The sequence below is a fragment of the Synchiropus splendidus genome, chromosome 4, assembly GCF_027744825.2.
Source record: "Synchiropus splendidus isolate RoL2022-P1 chromosome 4, RoL_Sspl_1.0, whole genome shotgun sequence".
NCBI classification, from domain to species: Eukaryota; Metazoa; Chordata; class Actinopteri; order Syngnathiformes; family Callionymidae; genus Synchiropus; species Synchiropus splendidus.
In genome coordinates this window covers 22,126,528-22,150,025 of record NC_071337.1, presented here as the reverse complement: position 1 = coordinate 22,150,025, position 23,498 = coordinate 22,126,528, and the positions used below count along the sequence as shown (strand labels likewise).

Genomic DNA, 23,498 nt, shown 5'->3' with positions numbered 1-23,498 from the left:
TCATGCATGTAACTTCGTGCTGACAGGCAGCTGTCCTTGCGCCTGTGTGAACTAAACGCTGTCATGAATGAACCTCAGAGGCGAGGACAGGAGGGAGAGAGGGAGGAGACAAGTTTCGTCTCCTCCTCGTTCCCTAAAGGACGGGACTGTTTCGATCGGCTGTCCCTCACGTTTCTGCCCCCCCTTCCAGCCCGGCTACTCCGCCTCCTTTGTAAAAAAAAGTGTTTGCGGGAGGGGATGGGTGAAGAAAAATGAAGTCAATTATACAAGTCCCCGGCTCTGCGCCGTGTACTACTACAGCTGGTGGCACCACATGCGCCGCCGAGCTCCGCAACCCCGCAGCGGCTCCACATGTCAGGCATGTCGGCCGGCGGCTCTGATGGCTCGGCGCCGGGCAGATCAGCAGGTAAGGTGCACTTTTCAAAAGTCTTCTACACTGCACTGGCTTGCACTGGAAAAAGGAACAGTTTGGCAGAGTTTAAAAGAGTCCGCGCGGAGACATTTAGGTTATAAAGTAGCAAGTCACTGTGAATAGAGTCGAAACAAACGGTTGGCAAATCTAGTTAAAAGCGGCCCGGTACCAGGTGGCTGACCAACACACAGGCAGCCGCCGCGGTCCATTCAGTATTCCCGGCCAGAGATGCGCGCGCAGCGGCTGGCTGGTTCCGCGTCGTAAGGGATACGACCCCGAGTGCTCGCGTGACCGTAACCATGACGACCCTTAAATCTCAACAAACATGCCGTGGAGTGCTTTCAAACGTTGACTTTTCAAGTTAGAAATCAATCGCCTGTTGTTAAGTTTCACAAAAAAAAAGATTTTTGAGTTTTAACCCGGGGAAATAAGCGCCTGAGTCAGGCACGTGATTTGCTGGCATCTTTCATAAGTGGGTCAGTGGATCAGTGGAGCAGCAGTGTCGCGCTGCTGCAGTTAGGGGGCGTTGCTCTCTCCTGTCAGAGACTGTGTGGTCAAAACCCAAGTTCAAACTGATAAGATTTAGCGATAAAAAAATAAAATAATGCGGCATTCAGCTAAGATGAACGAATACATGACATTGTTCCGATGCGATTTATATGAATAAAATATGAACAATGATATACTGTAAAACATAAAAAAAAACTTTGTGTCGTGCTTTAGATGACTCTACTAAATATGTGGCAGTGGTTCAGACCAGTTTCACCAGTAAATAAATAAACACGCAAGCAAACAATTTGGGTCGGCCTCTTTTCATGAAAACAGATGTGTTTCCTTGTTCCTTCATTTCGTGGATCACGAAGCACAACTTGGTTGTGCTTATTTAATTATTAATTTTGCCAATTACATGTGACTGTGACACAAAAAGTTGACACTATTTCACGGGGGACTTCAAATTCCCAAAGGCATTTATCATTTAATCCATAAATATTGCCCTTTTTGTCTTTCTAAACGAAACTGTTCTTTCCGATTGCGTCGTGTTTTTACTTAGTGATGAGTTTTGGTGCACAGTATGTTAGTGGTGTGGCTCGTGTTGTGCATTCGCTGTTTGTCTGTTGGACGTTTAAATTGTCGGGATATTTATATTTATATTTCGCCATATCACACATACACACCACTCGCTTCATGGTGAAGTTTGAGTAGATTGATGGTTATTATTATTTCGCTGTCCATACCTTTATCGTTGTGCACTCAAATTTCCTGATAGTTCTTCAGTATTTATATTTTGCCATGTGACATTAAACATCATTGGAATTGAGATAAAACCCCTATATGGTGTTTCTTTTAACCATACAGCTGTTGTCATTTTGGGTGATATTTGAAAATTGAGTGTGACTGAGAGTCACTTTGTGTTGCTTGGATTAAAAGACTCCCTTTGAACCAACGTTTTGTGTATTTAACAGGAGTGATTTAGTTTATTATCACGTTATGTATTCATATTTAACACTTCACATAAGTTTTATAAATGATCTATTTTGGTAGATAGATAGATATCAGGCACTTAGAAAAAGTTATGTGAATGATGTTAGAATTTTGTGTAGTAATGCAGAATCATGGCGCTGTCCAACCATGTTTGTGTATTTAGCAGTCAGTGGCTGTTTTGAGTGTACAACAAATTTTTCATTGTGTTGTCAGTAATTGTGTGAAACCGGTACAAACGAGTTCCAGATTTTATCTCCCTTCTTTTATATTTTTAATCTCCCACCTCCACACTCACTTGTTCCTCCTTCCTCCTTTGAAAGTTTCTATTGTGTAACTAAACTCATAGCGCCTTGACACCACACACTAGTGTGTTTAGTGTGTGGTCGAGTGGAAATGCAAAATGTTGCCACAGTTTTGCTGCTGTGATGTTGAAAGTGTCATTATGGTTAAGGTGACGTCGTAGTTACATGTGTCGTCTGGTAAGTACATGAGATAAAACTAACTGTGTTGTGGAGTTTTAAAAGTGGAGGGCGTTAATCAGACTGCTGAGTGAATTGGCTAGCAAATTAAAAGCTTGTAACACTATTGTGTAATTTAGTCAAGTATTCTAATGGTAGTAAAACATGTTATGATTAGTTTAATGTGGCTAACCAGTCAGAAGAGTGCCTTGTGCACTGAAGTGTGCGACTTAAATGAAACGGGGCTGTGCAATAGAATTTTAACTAAACAGTTTGTGTTTATAAAGAGGTGATTACAAAGTACTCCGTATTGCAATTTTTTTAACCAAAGTTGAATTCGCTAGAGGTTAAGTTACAAGTGTACAGTTAATGGTCTACTTAAACATGGTCTGTGATTTATTTCGGATTCTTCAATCTGTTGTGTTGGTAAATAACTATATGGCGTGTGATGTTTGAAACAAACAGTGTGAAAGTACTTGACTACGTCATGCTGTCAGTTTGATATAAAACAATGTAAAACTGGCGGACACCTGTGTAGTTGGGTTTGTGGTTTCACAAGTGTTAGTTGTGATTGTGTTTGGCTCTTTGATGTAAAATCAAATTATTTTAGGATGAAATTAAGTCTCAGGTTTATTTCATTCTCCATTTTCCTTCACATGTCTCATCTAGTTTTTGGAGATTGGAAAGGAGCAGAGTGAAGATGAATGTCCATCACTTGCACGAAAGGCGTCATGAAACCTGCACAGTGGAGCAAATAATTCAACCTCTGTGTGACTAGTTTTAAGGTTTTTTTTATTGTGTTGGCGAGTTAAAGGTGTGGTGATAATGTGATCTCATCGTGGATGTGACGTATGTTGTGAGGTTAAAAGGACAATAAAAGAGACACAACAGATCTGGGTTTGCCTGGAAACAGTGGCATTAATCATGCACGTGAAAGCATCAAACTGAGAACTTTTCTTTTTTTTACTGTACTTGAGGATGCTAAGATGTAAATGCATACTTTGAAATTGTACTTCTTCATTCAAATATTTAACTCTGCCAAGGAGGCTATGTTTTTGACACCGTTGGTTTGTCTGCATGTCTGTGTTTAAATAATTTGAAAAGCTATTTAGTAATATCGTGAAATCTTCAGGAAATGGGACAAGGAAAAAGATTTCAATTTTGAGAGTGATCCGCATCACCGTCTGGATCCAGGACTTTTTAAATAGGCATTTAGATTAAGGCATTTTTTGGTTTTATTTATTTTTTGTCTTTTTCTTTTTCTTAGTTTTGGGGAGATTATTTTGGTGGTGGCTTGCACTCTCTCAGTGCTTTTCTATTTTGATCAATATTCATTTCCATTATTATAATTATTCCTATTATTTAATATATTTAGAATCATAATGCTGCTGAAGACTGAAGTTGGTTCCTTCTACACTAGTGTAGCTGCAATTTACAACACTAGTGTTTTAGACTGGTCTCAAGAGCAATAGTGAAATGAAATGTAAATATTGTAATTATGCTGCTATCAACTACTGATATATATTTTGTTATTAATATAAAAAAAATATATATAAAAAACAATACACACTCACTTGTGTTGTTGTCGAGGACGTCAAATAAATTATGGTGTAAAAAATCTATCCCTGGAGAAATGTGACTTTTTTTGGCAAAAGCAGTCATGTGAGTGACGTTTCTGAGTGTGGTCATAGTTGCTGAAAGTGTTGTTAAAACACTGCTACAAACATTTATCAATTGAACAAGCCAACCACAATGTCGATCAATAGTTGCACAATGTAGAAACAGTAACACGGAACACAAAAGTGAGTCTCAGCGTTAGCTGTTGACATTGTTAACTCAAGGCTTGTCTCACAGTGTAACGTCATGCTTCAGGTACTCACAACACCAGGTCTCGACGGTGCTTTTGAGACGGCCTGGTGTGTTGGCCGAGGATGTGACCTCTGAAGCAGTTTGGCCGCATCAGCAGCTTTTGACTTCAGTCATCAGGGTGGTGGAAGGTGGCATTTTTTTGCCTTTCTTTTCAACAGTGTACAATTATAGGTAAACAACTTGTTTTGTGACTTTGGCTGCTTAGGAAACAGTACTTGGCAAGACTTGACTGGTTCTGGAAACAACACAATTAATTCAGTTGGCTGCTGAGAGATCATCAGAGACATCATTGGAAAAGGTTTTGGAAGTTAGCCCTTCAATGGAGTTTTCTATTGCAAATATATGGTTACTTATATAAGCTAGTTGGATGTTTTGTGCTACTGAATAGGAACCAGGTGGCTCACTATGTACTACGCATGAATGAAAAGTCTTTTCATGACTAGTGAGCGTTTAACTATTTGAGCTGTGTCTCCTGCTTTTAAACTCAAGGTTTAATTCTTCCAAACTGTTGACTTGCATTAGTTAAGTGCCTGACCTGACGGAGCTCAGAGAGAAAGTTCTCATTCTCGTTGCAACTGAACATACCTCTGTAGACATGCAAACACTTGTGTAGGGGTTCAGAGACGTTGTAGGTCAGTGGACCAGGAATAACCCAGAACACTCTGTTCTCTTGGGTTTAAGCTCTACATTCCCAGTGGCCATAAAGCCTGTGGCACAGCAGTGACGCTGTCTGTCTGAGGCTACAGGTTAATATCACCCACCCAGCACATACACCAGTCAGTGACTGTGGTTGTGCAGCAAATACACAACTCAACTTTAGATTAGGGATGCAATGTGAGGAATGCCCACACACACACACACACACACACACACACACACACACACACACACACACACACACACGGTTATGGGAACATTTCATTGACTTTCATGTTTTCCCCAGCCTCTCATCCTAAACCTAGCGATGCAAAACAAATGGCTAACCTTAACCAGGACTCTGAGCCAAGATGAAACCCAGTTATAATGATCTAGTTATTTTGATGTTTTCACCCTCAAAACTCTGTTCTGGCCAAAATATTGTTTGTATTTCTATACTTGTTAGGACGTTGCCATAATGCTTTCTGCAGTCACTAACCCTAAATCTAACCATCCAAAACAAATAGCTAAGCTTCACCAGGATCTAAAATAACTCAGTTATTTTGAGGGTTTAATCCTCAAATTGAGATCTAATAAAGGCCAGCTATCTATCTAAACTTGTGGGAATTGATCCCCACAAATCCATATAGTCCCCACAAGTAGATGTGTGTCTTAGAATTGGTCCCCACAAGTACAGCCATACAAGGACCACGCACACACACAAACACACACCTCTATGAATCTCGACACAACAAAGAGGATATTCTTAAACAATAGATCGAATACAATTTTGTGAAATTGTTTTGGCATGATGTGTAACATGTAAAATTATAAGAATCGTTTAGCATGCAATATTGTATTTTGACAACAACAACAAAAATGGTGTTTTAAGTCAGTTGTATAAATACAGAATACAAACGAAATACAAAATAAAAACAGTAAGCAACAGCAAAAACCAAGCTACGTTATAGGCCACTGCTTTTTAATAGAAAGTTTAAAAAAAATTACAATATTCAGTCAGCATGTGGACCAGATATTTTATATGATATGACTTATTTGCTTAACACTTAAAAAGTAAGTATGTAAAAACGTTTGGAGTCGATTTCGGTCGAGTGTCTTGACCAGCAACGACTCACATTTATATTTCATGAAGTCAAGTTGTCCGTCTTCTCTCTGTTGTAACCAGAGCTGAAATAGGTGTATGATTTTTTTTAGGACATTCAGAAATGTTCCGAAAGACCACCACTAAAGTGGAATCACTTCTAAGATTCTATAGATATTGTGATACCATTATTATTATTATTATTATTATTATTATTATTATTATTATTATTATTATTATTATTATTATTATTATTATTATTATTATTATTATTTTAAATGTCAGCTTCAAGTTCTGGCGCGATCCAAACTGTTGAGGAATGGCGTTGAACTGTGGTCAGATGTCCCTTCAGGACAAGCAGGATGACATTTGCATCGGAGTGCGTCCCTTACTGACGGCATGTTGGTATTGTGGTCTGTTACAAGTGGCCCGCGGGTGCGGTGCTCTACTCATGGACCGATCACGAGGCCGTTCTCTCCCCGGACTCCCACTGCTGATCTGCTCTGGTCACCATGGAGACGTTTGCAGACACACAAGGAAACAGGAAAAGCAGTGCGAGCGGTGGCGGGGAAGGAGTGGTGGAAAGTGTTTGCTCACGCATCCCAAATCTACGTCAGTCATGACCTAGTACAATGTGAAGAAGGGAATTCAAAACAGCTCATCAATTTTGCCAATGTTTCGAAGTTCAGAGTTGAGTGTATGGGAAATAAATGTGGAGTCAAACAGCTGTTTTAGGTTGTGTTTAATGCACCATTAAACCTCAGTGTAAATGTGAGCATGAAAAAAAAATCAAGAATTTATATATTTAAAAATCGATATAAAAAAAATATGCAAGATTTTTTTTTATTAAAATAAAGGTTAAAAGTAAAAAGCTGGGCGGTCAGAAAGGACGTCACAGTTAAAGCGCGGGGGTCCTCGGAGAGAAGTGGGTCAGTGTTGCATCACCACGGAACACGCGAACTCGCAGTCGCTGCTAGGTGTTGGGCGACATCTAGCGGCGATGTAGTGCTTCGAGCGCGTCACTTGGTCGGATGAACATTAACATTAAATTGTGGCCAAGCAGACAAAGCGACCCAGTAGCAGTTAAGCAGGACCTTGTTTGCCGCTAAGGATCATGGGAGTTGCCTTGATGCTCAAAGTATGTCTGACCTCTTTGGAATTTGGATCCTCGGCTAGAGTCCAGTATTAAATTTGTTTGCCAGTTGCAACAGAAGAGTGAGTTAATGCGATGGATCCAAGTTTAATTTTGTGCTGCAACACTTTGAACAAGTTAAAGAAATATGGGCGTATTTCATTATTCCTACAAGGAAAAACCATGTAAAGAAAAAGGATGTGAATCGCGGTTCACACTGTCCCAACAGAAGAACCATTTCCTGGTTAATGATTCCCTTTGAATGTCTAACGTCCATCAAAACTATGACCTGATGTTGCAGTTGTTTGTGAAGAATTCCAGTAATACGCACTCCCCCTCTGGGAAGATGGCTTTTGAATCCTTACTCTTTTTCATCATCCCTTCTCACTCATTGTTTCCTCCCCTCTGTTTTCAGTTTACAGAATAGTGATGGAATGTTGCCAATAGCTGCTCATATTGCAAGATAAGCAAAATGACAAAAAAAAAAACGTTCAATTGTTTTCCTGGACCAGATCCCGACCCTGGGGAGGAGAGCCCGAGTCCAGGTTCGAGCCACATGGGTTCATCGCTGTCTGCCTTCGATCTGCCCAGGAAGCGGAAGGGTGACATGGAGGAGAGGTCTGAGTAAGTAAGACTATCAGGTTGCAGTTAACTTTACAGGACTAAATATGTCCTCTGTTCTAACAGAACGAGTCTGGACTTCCAAATGGACGAGGACCATTGCAGGTACAGGTAACACTTCTCTGTTAGTGCAGTAGTGTCAAGTGTGTAAGACGAAGCGTGTGGATTTCATTTCAGGTCCGAAGAAGAGGACCAGCAAATCAAAATGAAATGTTTCAGGTGAATGACTTGTCTGCAGTCGATATTGTGCGTCTCCTCTAATATTAAAGAAGGGAAGGAGCCCTGGCGGAATCTGGGATGAGAAGAACCTTCTTTTTTTCCATAAAGGTGTCAGCTTTGCGTTTGCATGTCTGCAGGGAACCTCACCGGCAGATTGAGAAGCGTCGACGAGACAAAATGAACAACCTCATCGACGAGCTGTCAGCCATGATCCCGGCCTGCCAGCCCATGGCGCGTAAACTTGACAAACTCACTGTGCTCCGGAAAGCTGTGCAGCACCTGAAAGCCCTCAAATGTGAACAAGCTCTTTTTCCTTTTTCACTTCAAAACAGAAAAATCAAAGTCGGAAAACTTCCCATGTTTGGTTTATCTCCATACTAGTGTTCGACTGAGAAAAAAAGCACATGATATGCAAGAATGATCCTACAAATCACTCAGAAGTGCGAGTTTAAGTGGGTTTTTAAGTTGTATTATGAAACAATGAATCATTGTCGACAGATCCCATCAGCCACCAACATGTCCAAGAATGATGTTCACGGTGTACTGACCTGTGGGACAGACACATTTCCGACTTTGGTGTATCGTCTCTGAGTTGAAGTCATGATAACAAGTGGACAGCCGGGCATGAATTTCGTCTTCTCCTCTAAAATTGTTGCCTATTAACAGCGGGGACAGGAGCCTCTGCCTTCACCGACACCACCTACAAGCCTTCCATCCTGCCTCATGACGACCTCCAGCAGCTCTTGCTCAGGGTCCGTGTCCAAACCTCGCCCTTTTGGCTCGGTTAACCGCCCGACCGCTAATATCTCCATGAATCTTTCCAGTCAGCAGACGGTTTCCTGTTAGTGGTCAGTTGTGATCGGGCCAAAATCATCTTCATCTCAGAGTCCGTCTCCAAAATTCTAAACATTAGTAGGGTGAGTGAGTTTGTCCACTCTTCTTCACTCGTGAATGATGAAAAACAGGCGTTGAAGTTCAAACATGGCTGTGAAAATGAGGTAGATGAAGGGTGTCAATTAGGGACGGGTAGATGAGGCATCATGAAACAGTTTTGCAGGGTTGATGAAACTGTGTCCTAATTTTCAGCGGCCACTAGATGGCGCTCTTGGTTTATAAATGATGTGAGGGTTCATTGAAATAGTTGGTCCAAGTCCAAGCGTTTTACAGCAGACAGTGCCATCTGGTGGCATGAAACCACATTAACCCTTCAATACTGTCATGAAACCTTATGGACCCATCACTGGTGTCAGTCAAAAGGTATTCTGTTTTAACAGGTACATCAACTTGGTTGTATTGGACACATGCACGGAATGTGATTCCCTCCAGTTTCTTGCTTCAAGTACCAACATACTGTAACTGTTCCTCCCACAATGAGAGTTTGCTCCCAAAATAATATGAACTAAATTCATACAATAATTTTCTTATGCCCTATATTTAAAAAAAATCTTTAAAAATGTGTGTTCAAAAAAAAAAACCATTTGAATGCATTTCTAAATGTACTCAATAAAACTGCACAGAAAGTAGAACACCCATTTACGTGCTCATCGGGGCCACGTCAGAGGCCACATGTGGCCCTCGGGTCAGACCATGCTTAAAGAACATCTGATGTCTAGTTTACTGTAATGTGAAGGTGACAATGAAGCTGAAGCCCCTGTCAGGTCCCATCTGGCCGAGTGGCTTTAGCTTCAACCTCAGAAAGTCTCAGAGGGAACAAGCAGCCATGGGTTGAGCTTGGATCTTACGTGCACAGATATGGATCGTAAGCCAGACTTGAACTAATAACAGAAATATATATTCAATCACAATATCTCTTTATTGCAGGCAGAGCTGACTGGGCAGAGCTTATTGGATTACATCCACCACAAAGACATCAACAAAGTCAAGGAGCAACTGTCGTCGGAGTTGTACCCCCGACAGCGGCTCATTGATGCTTCAAGTAAGACATTTTCATCTGGCCCAATGTCTTGTCCCAGCCGTTGAATGATGATATCAATAAAGGTTTCAATGTTGGTGAACATCTGTGTCTGGTACAGCGGGGGTTCAGGTTCCGACGGACACTCATGTTACAAAATCCCATCTCTCCGCTGGAGCTCGGAGGTCTTTTTTCTGTCGCATGAAGCACTGCCGGCAGACGGGGAAGCACCACGACAAACGATCCATGCCAAGCGTTTCCAAAAAGAAAGGTAGACCATGATTCACGGTTTTCACTGCAAGCGTGTGTGAAATTCAGAACAAACATTATTGCTCTCCAAGCACAGTAAAGACAAACAAGCTTATGAACACACAAGGAAAAAGTGAACATGTAGATACACATGCAACATGGCTACAGGAACACACACACAAGTGCCATTTAAAGGAGAAAGACAATGGCAGGATAATACCAATGTTGGCAACAGTTAATAGCTCTATGTATTATATGATCATATGCTATTTTAAAATCTCCTGGTAATGGATTCAGTCATCCCACTTACCACTTACTGTGCATGTTGAATTTCCCTGGGACAAATGAACGATATCTTATCCAATCCTCCCTTGTCGCACTGATCCTTTTCATGTCCTCAGTCAACGCGTCCATTCATTTGTTATCCCTATAACTCTGGAATGGACAAACGTACACACAATTTGACTTTTTTTTAAATTGTTTTTTGGTGTTGTTCAGTCGCTTTGTTTGGATTCAAAAAGCCTCCTGACCTGTTCCAGTAAATAAAAGTCAGAAAACGGACCTTTTGAATTCATAAAATTCACCACACAGTTGAATCACTGTAATAAGTAACCATTTTGTGAGTATGGTGACATGCACTGTAGATTTGCCATTGTTTTTAAGGCTTCCTCTTCCATTACCGACAGAGCGACCTCTTATTCACGCTCTGATGTGTGTCTTATGGAAGACCGTAGCAACAAGGCTCATTACACTCTGATTATTAATCATGAAATACAGTGACAGCATGTACTGGGTTTTAGCGATCGCTCTGAAAAAGAATAAACAGTATCTTCGAGTTCCTTGGAATCCAGTGCCACAAATATGTAATTTGACTGCAATATTGACCTAGAACAGCATCACTTTACTTGATTTATGTGAAGATTGCATTACATTCTGCATATATTTTCCAATATGTTCAATATAAATTAGGAAAATTAAATAGTTGGGCAGGTGTTTGACAAATCTATAAACTACACAACCCATGACAAATGTCCATAGTATTTATAAGTAAGAGTTTCCAGAATATATTTTTTTTATCGATATTGAAAGGTAGTATGTTAATATGAGTGCAACTGAGTGCTGTAGGGCGTTTTAAAAAAAAAAAAGTACAACTGTCTTTATCTCTTTTTGTCTACTATTATGTTTGTTTATTTTAATTGAATTTAATGCAATGGATCTCTCCTTCAGACAACTACAACTACTGTTCGCTCCACTGCACCGGTTACATGCGAAGTTGGCCGAGCAGCCAAATTGACTCAGAGGTGGAGGTGGATAAGGATACGTCTAACTTGACCTGCCTGGTCACTCTGTGTCGAATGCAACCCCACATGTCCCACCAGCCGCCCAAAGACATCAAAACCAAACCTTCCGAGTTTGTGATCCGTTGTGCGATCGACGGCAAGTTCACTTTTGTCGACCAACAGTGAGTTTCCCTGTTTCTTCATTCACAGACCTGCTTCACAACCTTCTTTAGCCAGAAGCCACTGCCCTCTCGTGAAGGCAAGCCACGCACTGAGAGAGTTTTTTTTCTCGTGGAGATAATCCTGTCTGTCTCTTAGAAGGAGCAAAGAAGCCACCTTTCATTGGAAAATACCCTCTTTCAGTTGAAATGTGATGAATATATTCTGCATGGCTCATGACACCAGTCTCCTTTCACACATATGCATTTTTAAAGAAAAGTCAGTAACATATGACTGTAACCAAACTATGTGTTTACCCTACCGTCCTAGAGCCACAACGATTATCGGCTACTTGCCACAGGAAATCCTCGGCACGTCTTGCTACGAATACTTCCACCAGGAAGACCTGCAGCATCTCGCAGAGACCCACAGACAAGGTGAGGCCTCACACACATCTCTTCTGTTGTCTGTGATAAAACGCTGTCATGACATTTCCTGGTGATGTTTTCTGCCCAGTTCTGCGTACTAAACAGAAGATTGAGACTCGCTACCGGTTCAAAACCAAATATGGCTCCTACATTTCCCTCCAAAATCAGTGGTTTAGTTTTACAAATCCTTGGACCAAAGAAGTAGAATTCATTGTGGCGTTGAACAGGGTTCCCTCGTAAGTATCCACACCACCATCTTCACGCTAAAGCCTCCAAGACTTTCAAGTACTTTTATGTGGCAGCGGGCCCAAGACAGATGACGCCTCGGCAGGAAGCTCAAAAACTCTTCAGGGTGAGAAGCACATGAATTATACAGAAATGGTGGCTCGACTTGATTCCGTAGTTTACAGCGATGCTTTTCCATTGCAGAAGGAAAACAACTTCCCGCAATTCCTGGGCTTAACAGCAGCGTGGGCACCATGATATATGCTGGCAGTATCGGCAACCAAATAGCCAACGAATTTATCGACTCCCACAGGTGTGAACATGTGTGTTTTTAGCTCATCTTTGATTTAAATGATTCATTCAATACAATTCCTGGTCAGAAACTTGCCTGCTGAAATGAGTGACCACTCGAGGGAGAGTTTCTTCTTTTAATTGTCGACTATAAGATTTCTGATACTGTTGCTTGTGTTTTTTAAGGGTGGGCTCATCTCCATCAAGTGGTGTTTCAAGCCCCTACGCCCTCCTCGAGGAGAGGTCTCTTTCAGTTTTACAGGCCTCGAGCCAGAGTGTAAGTCCATACCACCTGATGAATAACAAAGTAGCCGACCTGGCGAGTACTTCACAGTATGGGTTTTAGTTTAGTCTATTGACATAAAACCAAAGCTTTGAAAATGCAGCTACAATCGTGTGTCGTCCGTCTTGGTTTGTGTATTTCATGAAAGCCGATTTTCTCAGCCTTCTAGCAGAGATGAGGCATCGGGGAGTTCATCGCAGTCCCGCTCTGACTCTGGGAACACTGCAGGACCAGGTCGCGCTACTTCTGAAAGTGCAGGTACACGTCGCTTTTTTTCTGCATAGTTGTAAGTTAGATGAAGGACAAATGGAAATGTATGTCTGGCACTTCACACACAATGAATGTCTTTAATCGTGTAGAAATTTAGCAGTAAACTCAGTACATCAGCTGAGCATGTTGTATCAAACAGGACTCAGTCAGAGCTGTCCCTATAAGACCTATGATCATGCTGCGTATTTCAGTGTACTACTTTATGTGCCAAGTCCAGATTTTTAAACATACTGTAGTGAAACTGCTTTGTTAAACCTGCTATTATGATCACAATCTTAAAAATCTAAATGAATAGCCGACACATCCTCACTTCAGATACCTTCCACGCTACCACCACGCCAAACTATTTGTCTTTGATGTGCAGATGAGCAGCCTCAACTGGAGCTGGACAACATGGTGGTTCCGGGCCTGAGCAGCTTCAGCAGCGATGAGGCGGCCATGGCGGTGATCATGAGCTTGCTTGAGACGGACGCCAACATGGGTCAGTCTGGGGAGTTTGAAGACTTACAGTGGCCTTTTTAGAAGAGAGGGGGGCACACCATTTCAACCCCTCCAACAGTGCCATTTCACTTGCTGTCGGCCTAAACTATTCAGTCAACGAGTTCAGACTGACATGACTGACACGCACCAAAGGCCCCAGGCAAGTTGCACTTGAGGTAGCCTAAAGACTATAGAGGGAATGTTGGGACTTTACCAAAAGGAAAGAAAGGGTAACGTGTCCAAGAAGTCGGATTCTGCGTCTTCCTCAGTGACACATCCTTATGATGGCTTGAAGCAGGATTTTTACAGAGTGACTCTGACTTTGGTCCCCTTGTGATGTTAGGCCCCTCAGGGGAGGCCAACTACTGCCATGTGCAGTGCTGCTAAAGAAACTACTCTAAATATCCGTGAAACGCTGCAGTGCCCAGTGATGACATTCATGCTCCTTGAATTTAACGTTTGTCGACGATTGTTTGAATTTTGATATTGTGTTTTTTTTAAAGGCTATTTGCTTCAAGTCATGGGAATTTTTTTGTTCAGTTTCACGCGCTGCAACAACCTGTCTTGTCCTCGCTAAGAATTTGTGACTTTCTAGAAAAGAACCACAGCTGCTTGACTCTCATATCTCAGCTTGAAGTTACAGCCATGTGTTATACTGAGCAGGTCAGACAACCTTCATAATTTATACAGCAATGTTTGCACACGTGGCCACTTTGATGAAAACAACACTCAGAAGGTCACTTTTGATTAAAAATGGAAACATGCTTATTTATGTATCATGTTTGTCGATTTAGGGTCTCCTGGTTCCGATGTCTTACAAACCCCAACTGCTTTTTTTGTATGAAAAAGTAAACTCAGATGCAGAGATGCAAACTTGGTGTTGGTGAACGTTTCCGTTTTATGAGTCAGTAAGAGCCCATGAGGACGCGCCCTACTGTATATGGAGCTTTATGTGAAGTTTGAAACAGCTGCAAAGTAAACATTCCTGGCTGTTTTTGAATATTTTTTTAGAAGCTGCAGATGAATGAAACTGTTGAGTGTTTTGAAAAATACTAAAAAGCAATGTCACCAATAGCTTCGTGCTGTCCCAGTCTTATGCTGAGTTCCAGTTACCTGCTGGGAACCAAAGAATAAACAGTGTCACAGGCATCAACCTGACTAGTGATAGCCACTGTTTGCATGGTCTGCACTGCAGTTCGCATCCACAGCATGAGCATTTAAAATTACAGTCCAGAAAGTACTATGTTATATATAGGATTACTATATGTATGCAATGTACAAAACTAGGTATTTGACCAATTAAGAGGCAAAAAAATAATAATTTGAAGTCGAATATATACAGTATTACAGGAGCTCTACTCATTGTTTACAGCCATATTCGCCCATCTCCCACCTCCCGAGGCCGATATCTGATGTTGGGTGACGTGTCATTGGGGGGTTCCCCCTATTTTCCCACTTCTGAGGACAACTGGAAGGCAGCATTAGCGTGCTTACTGAACGCAAACCACCCTGCTAATAATGCCAGGCAATGATTTCATCACTTAATTTATATTTTCTTCGCGTTATTCTGTGGTTTTGCCAATAAGTAAGGAACACATAACTCGTCTATGGGAATTTAAGAAGAGGTGGCCTTTAGAACTTCAACTAGCAAAACGGACAAAGTTAAACAAAAAGCAATAGTCAGAAGCTACATTTTTCTAAATCAATATTCAAAACCCGGATACTTGTTTTTAGTATTTTTCTACACATTAGCAAACTAATTTTGAATTAAGAATACTTAATAGCATTAATGCTCTTGCTATCTGCGATCTCTGCCCATGACTACTTTTCTTAAAATACTTTATCTTCCAAACTGGATGTAATATGCTTCGCATTCATCTTGGCAGCTGGATAATATTGATATGCATGTACTAATAGCTAGCATCGACATAATGTTAACAGTGTTCATCACTCATTGCCTGTAGAACTTTTTGCATAGCTGTGGTTGATGCCAATAACGTTTATCACGACAAATTTGCATTTGCATTGTGTATAATCGTTCTCAAAATTAGCCATGGTACGTGAACCAGAGCTCTATGAGCTTTTCATTGTGTGGAGGGTTTGAAACCTCTAAAAATCCCGAGTTATTTATTTGTGTTTTTGTTTACAAAAGTCATGACACACCTTGTTTTTCCAATTGTTTGTATATATTGTACATGCTGTGTTTGAGTCACCAAAAACGCAATGGCAAAAATAAATTATTCTTAGAGATATATTTTTTATAAAATGGAAACCCTTCACCAGTGATGAGTTTGCACCCCTGTTGATGAAAATGGAAAATACAAGGATTGATGAAGCTTTTTTTTTTAAGAAAAATGAAAAAGAATGAAACTTGATGAAAAAGAATGAGACAATTCACCTTTAAGTTTGTAAACTGTCTTTCCTCATACTGAATGTGTGCTTTAAGGACTGAGCCCTAGTATGCCTATAACGTGTGTGTGCATATCACATGCTTTACTGTACACTTCTGTGAAGGTGATTTATACTAAGACCACTGGGAAAAACACGGCAGGACCCTGGACGCTAGTGAATGTACGATCAAACACACCAGCTTTTGAAACCTTTATGGAGGAAACGTTAACAAATTTGCCAGCAGGGAAGCAGTTTTTTCCCTCAGGATGTTGTCAATACTGAATAGAACTTCTTGAGGTTTGGAAAAAGTATGAAATTCCGAAGTGTAAAGACGAATAAATCCAGGTGCATTTTGCTGTTGATCCCAGTTACCAGCCTTCACACTCATGAAAACTGGTCTTCGCACTGGTTCCTCTGAAAGCGTAATGTGTTGTGTTGTCTTGAAAACATGCTGTCTTGAATGTGGTTTAACTGTAAATGCGACAGTTTATACTCTCTGTGCTAGTATCAGGGGTCTGGTTCTGCTCTCATCTGTGTCATTTCACAGTGATGCGGATGTCTGAAGAACATACTCTGCTATCAAAACGATGATATTTGTATGAGTCATTGTTGCTGTATCTGCTGTAACAAGGAATGGAGGTTGAAGTATTTGGAAGTAAAAGATTCTCAAAACTTTTTGAAGAAATGTTCAAGAACTATTGACTTGTTATTTGCGTAGCATGTTACTGTAGTTGGAAGTTGTCAGTATTCATTCTTGAACGTGCAACACAAAGGAAGTTAATGCAGGAAAAAATAACACAAAAATGAACAATTTTTGATACAAGTGATCACAACTCTCTTGGTCTTGTCTTTATTTTCTTCAAAAGTTATCAAATGACGTTTTCAGTACAGTACAGAGTCAAAGTGCGATGTGACACACATAAAATGGTTTTGTTGTGTAACATGTCAAATGAGACACAATACACATGGAGAAAATGGCATAGGTGATAGCGACTCATAAAATAAACACGTTTATACACAGTTTCCGACCCCCGTGTACAACATCCATGAACCTTGTCGACGGATTTCCATGTCTTCTCCTTCCTGGCATGGCCATCTCCAAAACTATATCTCCTCCTCATATTTACTCTCCACGTGTCTTCCCTACTGCGGTCTCAAAACTTCCCCCCACTAGTTTGAATCATCTGTTTCTTCATTCATAGTTGAATATCTGCATCAAATGTAGCACTTTTCTTTTGTGCTGCACAGTTGGTCACCGGCAGCTAAATCAGTTCTATGATCAGATTCGCATCAGACGTTCAAGAATAAAAGATAACATGAGCTCCATTGTAGAGGTAATAATAAAGTTGCAGTTGCTCACTGTGGCCACTATGTAGAAGCAGTTCTCTTGGAGGACAAGCAAGCAAAAAAAAAAAAGCACATGACTGCTCAAGTCAAACCAGACGCATTCCTGTTGAAAATATCTACATTTTAGAAACAAACAAACAAAAAAAAAATCTTTTTAAAAATATGTGGCAGACAACTCCGCAGATCAATCATCCCATGCTCCGGATGAACACGTAATTCGAGCATGTTAGAGGGATCCATTTTCCACAGCATATCTAAGCTATTTCATTTCGGACGACACAGTATAAACAGACTAGCACCACCAACTTTTGAAGAGAGGAGAACAGTGAAGACAAACAAACCGTTTTATCTTGCTTGAACTTCACTTGCTCTGTCACTGCATCACGTCCTTATTCAACTGGCGGTCCTTTATGACCACCCCTGTTTGGGCTGAGAATGAAGAGCACACCAAAGATTCTAAAACACCTACCATAGCGTAGCTGTTAGGGGGATTCAAGAGGGTACGGAACATGAGAGAAAAACACCTCTAAACATATTTCATCTTTCCAACCTCTAAAACGCTGTTAGTTATATCAACGATAATACTCAAGTTTTCCGTTTCCCTTTCATGCAAAACATCTGTCGTGCCTTGGCGAGGTAAAACGTTGGCCCAATGAGCACCCCAAATCTGGGGAGAAGGGTGCAAAATTGAAAAATATGGCAAAGGAAGACTTCTATTTCCCCAGTTGAGATAATGTACAGAATTATAGGAATCACTCCGACAGTAGGTAGGTAGGAGGCTACAGTAGGCAGCACAACAAACAAGACATTTGTCACCGCCTGCTTTTTTATGGAGGACCTTGATTGGGCTGGATTGGTGTGGGCGGGACTTTGTTGCCGAAGAGACCAGACCACCACTCCCAAGCAGGACAGCATGACGAAAAATAGGGCGGAAATGGCGACGCAGGCGATGACCCTCATGGACGTTGGCTCTGTCCAAACTTTGAGATCCCGCCAGAAACAAGAACACGTTCAAGACAAACTTTAAAAATATGAATTGCCACGACTGCAATGGATGGCAGTAATTACTCTGTGTCATTAACTTGCCATCCTACCTGCCTTCACCTGGGACTGACTACCAGACATCCATCAGTTTTGTCTCCAACCTCTTCAGTACCTATTATCCCATTTGACCTGGCCAAACCGTCTTCTTCTTTTCCTTTCGGCTTCTCCCTTCAGGGGTGGCCGCAGCGGATCATCCTCCTCCATCTCACCCTGTCCTCTGCTTCCTCTTCTCTCAAACCTACACACCTCATGTCCTCCTTCACCATGTCCACAAGTCTCCTCTCCACACTCAACATGTACCTACCAATGTACTGGCTATTTCTTTTCTGTACATGTCCAAACCATCTCAATCTAGCCCCTCTGACTTTGTCTCCTGAACACCTGACCACATGTGCTGCCCCTCTGATCTACTGCTTCCTGATCCTATCCATCCTGCTCACTCCCAGAGAGAACCTCAGCATCTCCATCTCTGCTACCTCCAGCTCTGCCAGCTCTGCATGTTTTCCTCAGTGTAACTGTTTCCAAACCATACAACTGTTTTGTACACCTTCCCTTTATCCTTGCGGACATCCTTTTGTCACACATCACACCTGACACTTTTCTCCAATGATTCCATCCTGTCTGCACACACTGCTTCAACTCTCTCTCACACTCTCCATTGCCCTGGACAGTTGAGCCTATGTACTTAAAATCCTCTACCTTTTTTATCTATACATCCTGTAACTTCACCTTTCCACTCTCATTCACACACATGTATTCTGTCTTAGTGTGGCTAACCTTCATTCCTCTCCTTTCTAAGGCAAACCTCCACCTCTCTAGCTTATCTTCCACTTGCTCCCTGCTCTCACCACAGATCACAATGTCATCAGCAAACATCATCGTCCAAGGGGCTTCTTGTCTAACCTCATCTGTCAACCTGTCCATCACCATGGCAAACAAGAGGGGGCTCATAGCTGAGTCTTGGTGTAGTCCCACCTCCGCCTTAAACTCCTGTGTTACATATGCAGCACATCTCACCACTTCTCTGCCACTCTAGGCTTCCTCATACAATACTCTTCACTGCCTTTCCACTCTTCATCCTCTTCAATGCCCTTCTCACATCAGCCTTACTAATCTTTGCCAGGTCCTGATCTACGATGGCCACTCCTTCTACTCTTTGTTCTCTATCATTTTCCTCATTCATCCGCTCTTCAAAGTACTCTTTCCATCTCAGCAACACACTACTGTTATCAGACAACACATTCCCCTCTCTATCCTTGATCACCCTAACCTGCTGCATGTCCCTCCCATCTCTATCTTGTTGCCTTGCAATCCTGTACAAACCCCTCTCACCCTCCTTACTGTCACCACTACCTTTGTCTTGCTGGGCCTCCCTGTACTCTTGTCTACTCTCTTCTGTTCTCTCTTCTTAGCAAACCTCTTCCTTTGTACAAACTCCTGCAGTTCTTCGTTCCACCACTCCTTATCCACTTTTCTTCCAGATGACACACCAAGAACTCTGCTACCTGTCTCCCAGATCACCTCAGCTGTAGCTGTCATCTGGAAGTCCTTCTTGGCCACCCAAAGTCTGCTTCAATCCCTCCCTGAAGGCAACACAAGACTCTTTCAGCTTCCACCACTTTTCCTTCTTCTCTGGCGTTGCCCTCTTCACCTTCCTCACCACCATGGTCATCCTGCACACCACCATCCTATGTTGTCTGGCCGCACTCTCGCCCACTACTACTTTACAATCACTAATCTCCTTCATGTGACATCGTCTACACTAGATGTAATCCACCTGTGTGCTCCTACCTCCACTTCTGTAGGTCACCCTTTGCTCCTCTCTCTTCTGGAAGAAAGTATTGAGCACGGCCATTTCCATCCTTTTTGCAAAGTCTACAACCACCTGACCCTCAGTGTTCCTATCCTGGATACCAAACTTTCCTATCACTTCCTTGTCACCTCTGTTTCCTGTACCAACGTGTGCACTGAAGTCTGCCCCAATGACCACTCTCTCACCTCAGGGAATACTCTCCTGCAGTTCATCTAATTCACTCCAGATGGTCTCCTTCTCCTCAAGGTCACACTCCACCTGTGGGGCATAAGCACTAACTACATTGAAGATGACCCATTCAATTTCTAACTTGAGACTGATCACTCTGTCCGATACTCTTTTCACTTCTAGTCCATTCCTGACAAACTCATCCTTCAAGATAACTCCCACTCCATTCCTCTTGCCATCCACACCATGATAAAAAAGTTTAAATCCTGTTCCTAAGCTTCTAGCCTTGATACCTTTCCACTTGGTCTTCAGAATACACAGAATATAAAATGGCCAAACTCTGACAAATCTATCTGTAGATACCCTTTCTACTTTCTCGTCAGCCATTCTTCCCTTTTGTCATACTCCCATTTCATCCTCCAGCCTGTTTCCCATGGTGGCCACTAGCACACCTTGATTTCAGAGACTGTATTCCCTACATTCCTATACATCTCTTAAAGGATCTCAATAAGACTTTGTGTGATGCACGCTCACTCTAAATGTATAAACTGACACTGTTTGACAGCAATGTTTTTAGGGTCAGATGTCACTGAGGACAGTATGTACCTTAGAAATAATGGACATAAATCCACCTGCTTTGGTTTAAGGTAGTGATGGGAAGAATAGGTATCATGAAACAGTATTGCCGAGTTGGTGAAACATTGTCCTAATTTTCAGAGGCCATTAGATGGCACTCTTGGCTTAGAAATGATGCAAGGTTTCATCGAGTTCAAGTCAAAACATTTTACAGCAGACAGTGCCATCTGGTGGCCTCTAAAAATCTCTACACTGTCTCATGAATCCCCATTAATCCTTCAATACTGTGTCATGGAACCTTAATAGACGCATCACTAGTTTAAGCCAACCTTATCTCCAGCTTCATCATGACTTGACTGAACCGTCAAATTAGCTGAAGCACAGTTATCTCCTAAGAGCGAATTACATAGCTGAAAACGTGTCAGTCAAATCCACATACCTGCTGACAAACAGAAGGAGAAAGTGATCATCCACACCACGGCCGAAACAATGCAGAGATTCTTCCACTTTCTCAGTCTCAGGTAGAGAACAGGGTGCATCACCGCCAGGTAGCGTTCAACGCACATGCAGGTCAAGAGCAGTGGGCAGCCAATCAGGTTGAGCATGTTGAAGGAGTCTTTCATGGAGAATATGGGATTTGACTCGTTGAAACCTAAATTGAAATGTCAAAAGATAAGAACGTTACTTTTTGGCAGACTCTTTAGTCAGTCTTTAAATATGGACCTGTCTTAGCAGTTGATATGTTGTTACGTGTAGAACGAAAAGAGTGCCATCCCATAGTTTGACATGCTGCCCATGGGGTCAGGATATGTCACGGAATGTGCTTCAATTGAAAACCTATTGCTTCAACCTGCATTGCTGAAGGCTGACTACGGCGTCAGCATAGGACGCAAAAGTCCATTTTCCCAACGTCAATACTGTACACTACGCCATGGGAGTGAGGACGTGTTGGAACTCAAGTGTGGTACGAGCAGCGACATATGAAGTGTTCCGATTTCTTTTTCAAACTTCAGTGTTTGCGACAAATGTCATCTGAAACATGTCAGCAAATTCAAATGATTGTAATGAGTAGTGAGTACTGGAAACATGCCACAGTGGCGTCACAAAGATCAGCATGCATCAACACATCTATTTGGTGCTGGTGAACAAGCTCTTCAGCTTCAGTACAGGAGAGGAAATGCCGAACTTTTGTTCAGAGCTTTTAGCCTGAAAGTTCGTCTCAGCCTCTGAAACCGACTGCAATACCCACTGGTAGGTAAACAAACAGCAACGTGCCATCAAAGTCACGGAGAAGCAGCGGGGTCAAAACGAATAAGTTGCAGGTCATATGAGGACACGACGGAATCTGCGACCATCTTGTGTCAGATGTGTTCGTTTATACATCGACGTTACAGTTGCCAACGAAATCCAACCACTTTTGAAAACGGGGTCAGAGTGGGAGCTTTCGGATTCGTCTGTGTGTAAATGCTCTATATAGAGTATGAGCATGTCAACTTCTCGTAGCTTAAGAAAAAAGCATAACCATGATGAGTAAAACAATCACCTGATGTTTCATTCCCATAACGGACTGGATTGATGGATTCGAAAATCAGGGAGCTGGGTAACATAGAGGTGTAGAGCAGACCCATCACAGCAAGGTTCATCCCCAGGACCTGAGACGAAGTGTGGACCACATTAGAACAAAGCACATTTTCCTGAGACTGCAACACGCTCTTCTTAGTCACAGATGCTTTCATCACTCTCCGCATTGCCTCCACACATCTTCCACAGAAACCTTTCACTAAACTAGATCTCACGAAATGAAACGGAATTAAACCTCTTGACCTACTTTTGAGGCCGACTGTGATTTGACTTCCCTCAAAAACAGCCAGAGCAGGGTGACATTGGCCAGAGTGCCGAGAATGAGGATGATGTATTCAGTCCAGTACATAACATTCTGCCAGCCCATATCGTTGCAGTATTTTTCCAGAATCTGGAAAGTCTGTCTGCTTGACCTTATCTTCTCAGCGACACAAGCTGATCCGTGACTTTCCATTGACATGGCTTCCTGAGTCGTTTAAAGAGAGTCTTTCAGCTGCATGTTTAATAGATTAAAAATGTATATTGGATCTCAGAAAGACAAATTGCTTCTTACCAGTTCTGTGATCTTGTCCAACTTTTGGTGCTTTCAGCTCCAATCAATTATTCCATTCAGTGCAAATGGTACAGACCAAAACAAAAACAAAAACAAATGAGCTTCGCTTTTTGTTGATGTTTCTCCATACAATGCAAAGAGAGAGTTCAGTGTTGTGCCTATGAGCGGGCGTCATTTCCATGCGGTCTAGATGGTGATTTTAAGTTGTGGTTTCTCGGTCACTTGTTTTTTTCCATGTCAAATCTCATCTTTTTATTGTTTTGTGCTACACATTTGAAGTCGAGACAAAATATATTTCCAGACAAATGGGGTCATTTGAGTGGTCAATTGACAGAAACAATAACACCAACAAAAAACTAAGTCAGCTGAGTATTTCATATAAGAGACATAAAAAATGCTCGGTTGAAAATAAAAATAAAAAGGACTCTAACAGTAAATATATATCAAACCCAACAATTAAACACTCCCTCAGAATCTGGCCCCAATTTAGAAAATTCTTCAAACTGAATACCTTTTC

At 41.7% G+C, this 23,498-nt stretch overlaps 2 protein-coding genes across 3 annotated transcripts; one reads left to right on the top strand and one right to left on the bottom strand.

Annotated features, from left to right (window-relative positions):
• Positions 1–264: 264 nt before the first annotated feature.
• Positions 265–18,091, top strand: LOC128756884 (basic helix-loop-helix ARNT-like protein 1). The gene is made up of 17 exons (XM_053861687.1): positions 265–406; positions 7,604–7,715; positions 7,779–7,817; positions 7,890–7,931; positions 8,069–8,226; positions 8,598–8,683; positions 8,756–8,848; positions 9,753–9,867; positions 9,965–10,114; positions 11,320–11,554; positions 11,862–11,968; positions 12,048–12,195; positions 12,262–12,311; positions 12,389–12,497; positions 12,662–12,752; positions 12,920–13,016; positions 13,393–18,091. Exons 1-17 carry the CDS (start codon positions 352–354, stop codon positions 13,548–13,550), a joined length of 1,845 nt encoding a protein of 614 aa, XP_053717662.1. The 5' UTR covers positions 265–351; the 3' UTR covers positions 13,551–18,091.
• Positions 18,092–21,124: 3,033 nt separating this feature from the next.
• LOC128756886 (lysophosphatidic acid receptor 4-like) lies at positions 21,125–23,370 on the bottom strand. 2 transcript variants are annotated; one of them, XR_008414323.1, is made up of 3 exons: positions 22,982–23,370; positions 22,391–22,499; positions 21,125–21,499 (listed from the first exon to the last, which is right to left on the bottom strand). XR_008414323.1 is itself a non-coding variant. In XM_053861689.1 (2 exons), exons 1-2 carry the CDS (start codon positions 22,593–22,595, stop codon positions 21,273–21,275), a joined length of 432 nt encoding a protein of 143 aa, XP_053717664.1. In that variant the 5' UTR covers positions 22,596–22,672; the 3' UTR covers positions 21,125–21,272. The 2 variants fall into 2 exon arrangements, 1 of the variants encoding a protein (XP_053717664.1); XM_053861689.1 differs by lacking the exon at positions 22,982–23,370 and having other exon boundaries at positions 22,391–22,672.
• Positions 23,371–23,498: the final 128 nt, after the last annotated feature.

Bases quoted from the DNA above. Each gene is read 5' to 3' on its own strand.
- LOC128756884 (XM_053861687.1), top strand. From the start codon at position 352: ATGTCAGGCATGTCGGCCGGCGGCTCTGATGGCTCGGCGCCGGGCAGA. The intron at 407-7,603 runs GTAAGGTGCACT...TTCCTGGACCAG, and splicing joins GGCGCCGGGCAGATCAGCAG to ATCCCGACCCTGGGGAGGAG. The intron at 7,818-7,889 runs GTACAGGTAACA...ATTTCATTTCAG, and splicing joins ATGGACGAGGACCATTGCAG to GTCCGAAGAAGAGGACCAGC.
- LOC128756886 (XM_053861689.1), bottom strand. From the start codon at position 22,595: ATGCGGAGAGTGATGAAAGCATCTGTGACTAAGAAGAGCGTGTTGCAG. The intron at 21,500-22,390 runs GTGATTGTTTTA...ATTTCAATTTAG, and splicing joins TTATGGGAATGAAACATCAG to GTTTCAACGAGTCAAATCCC.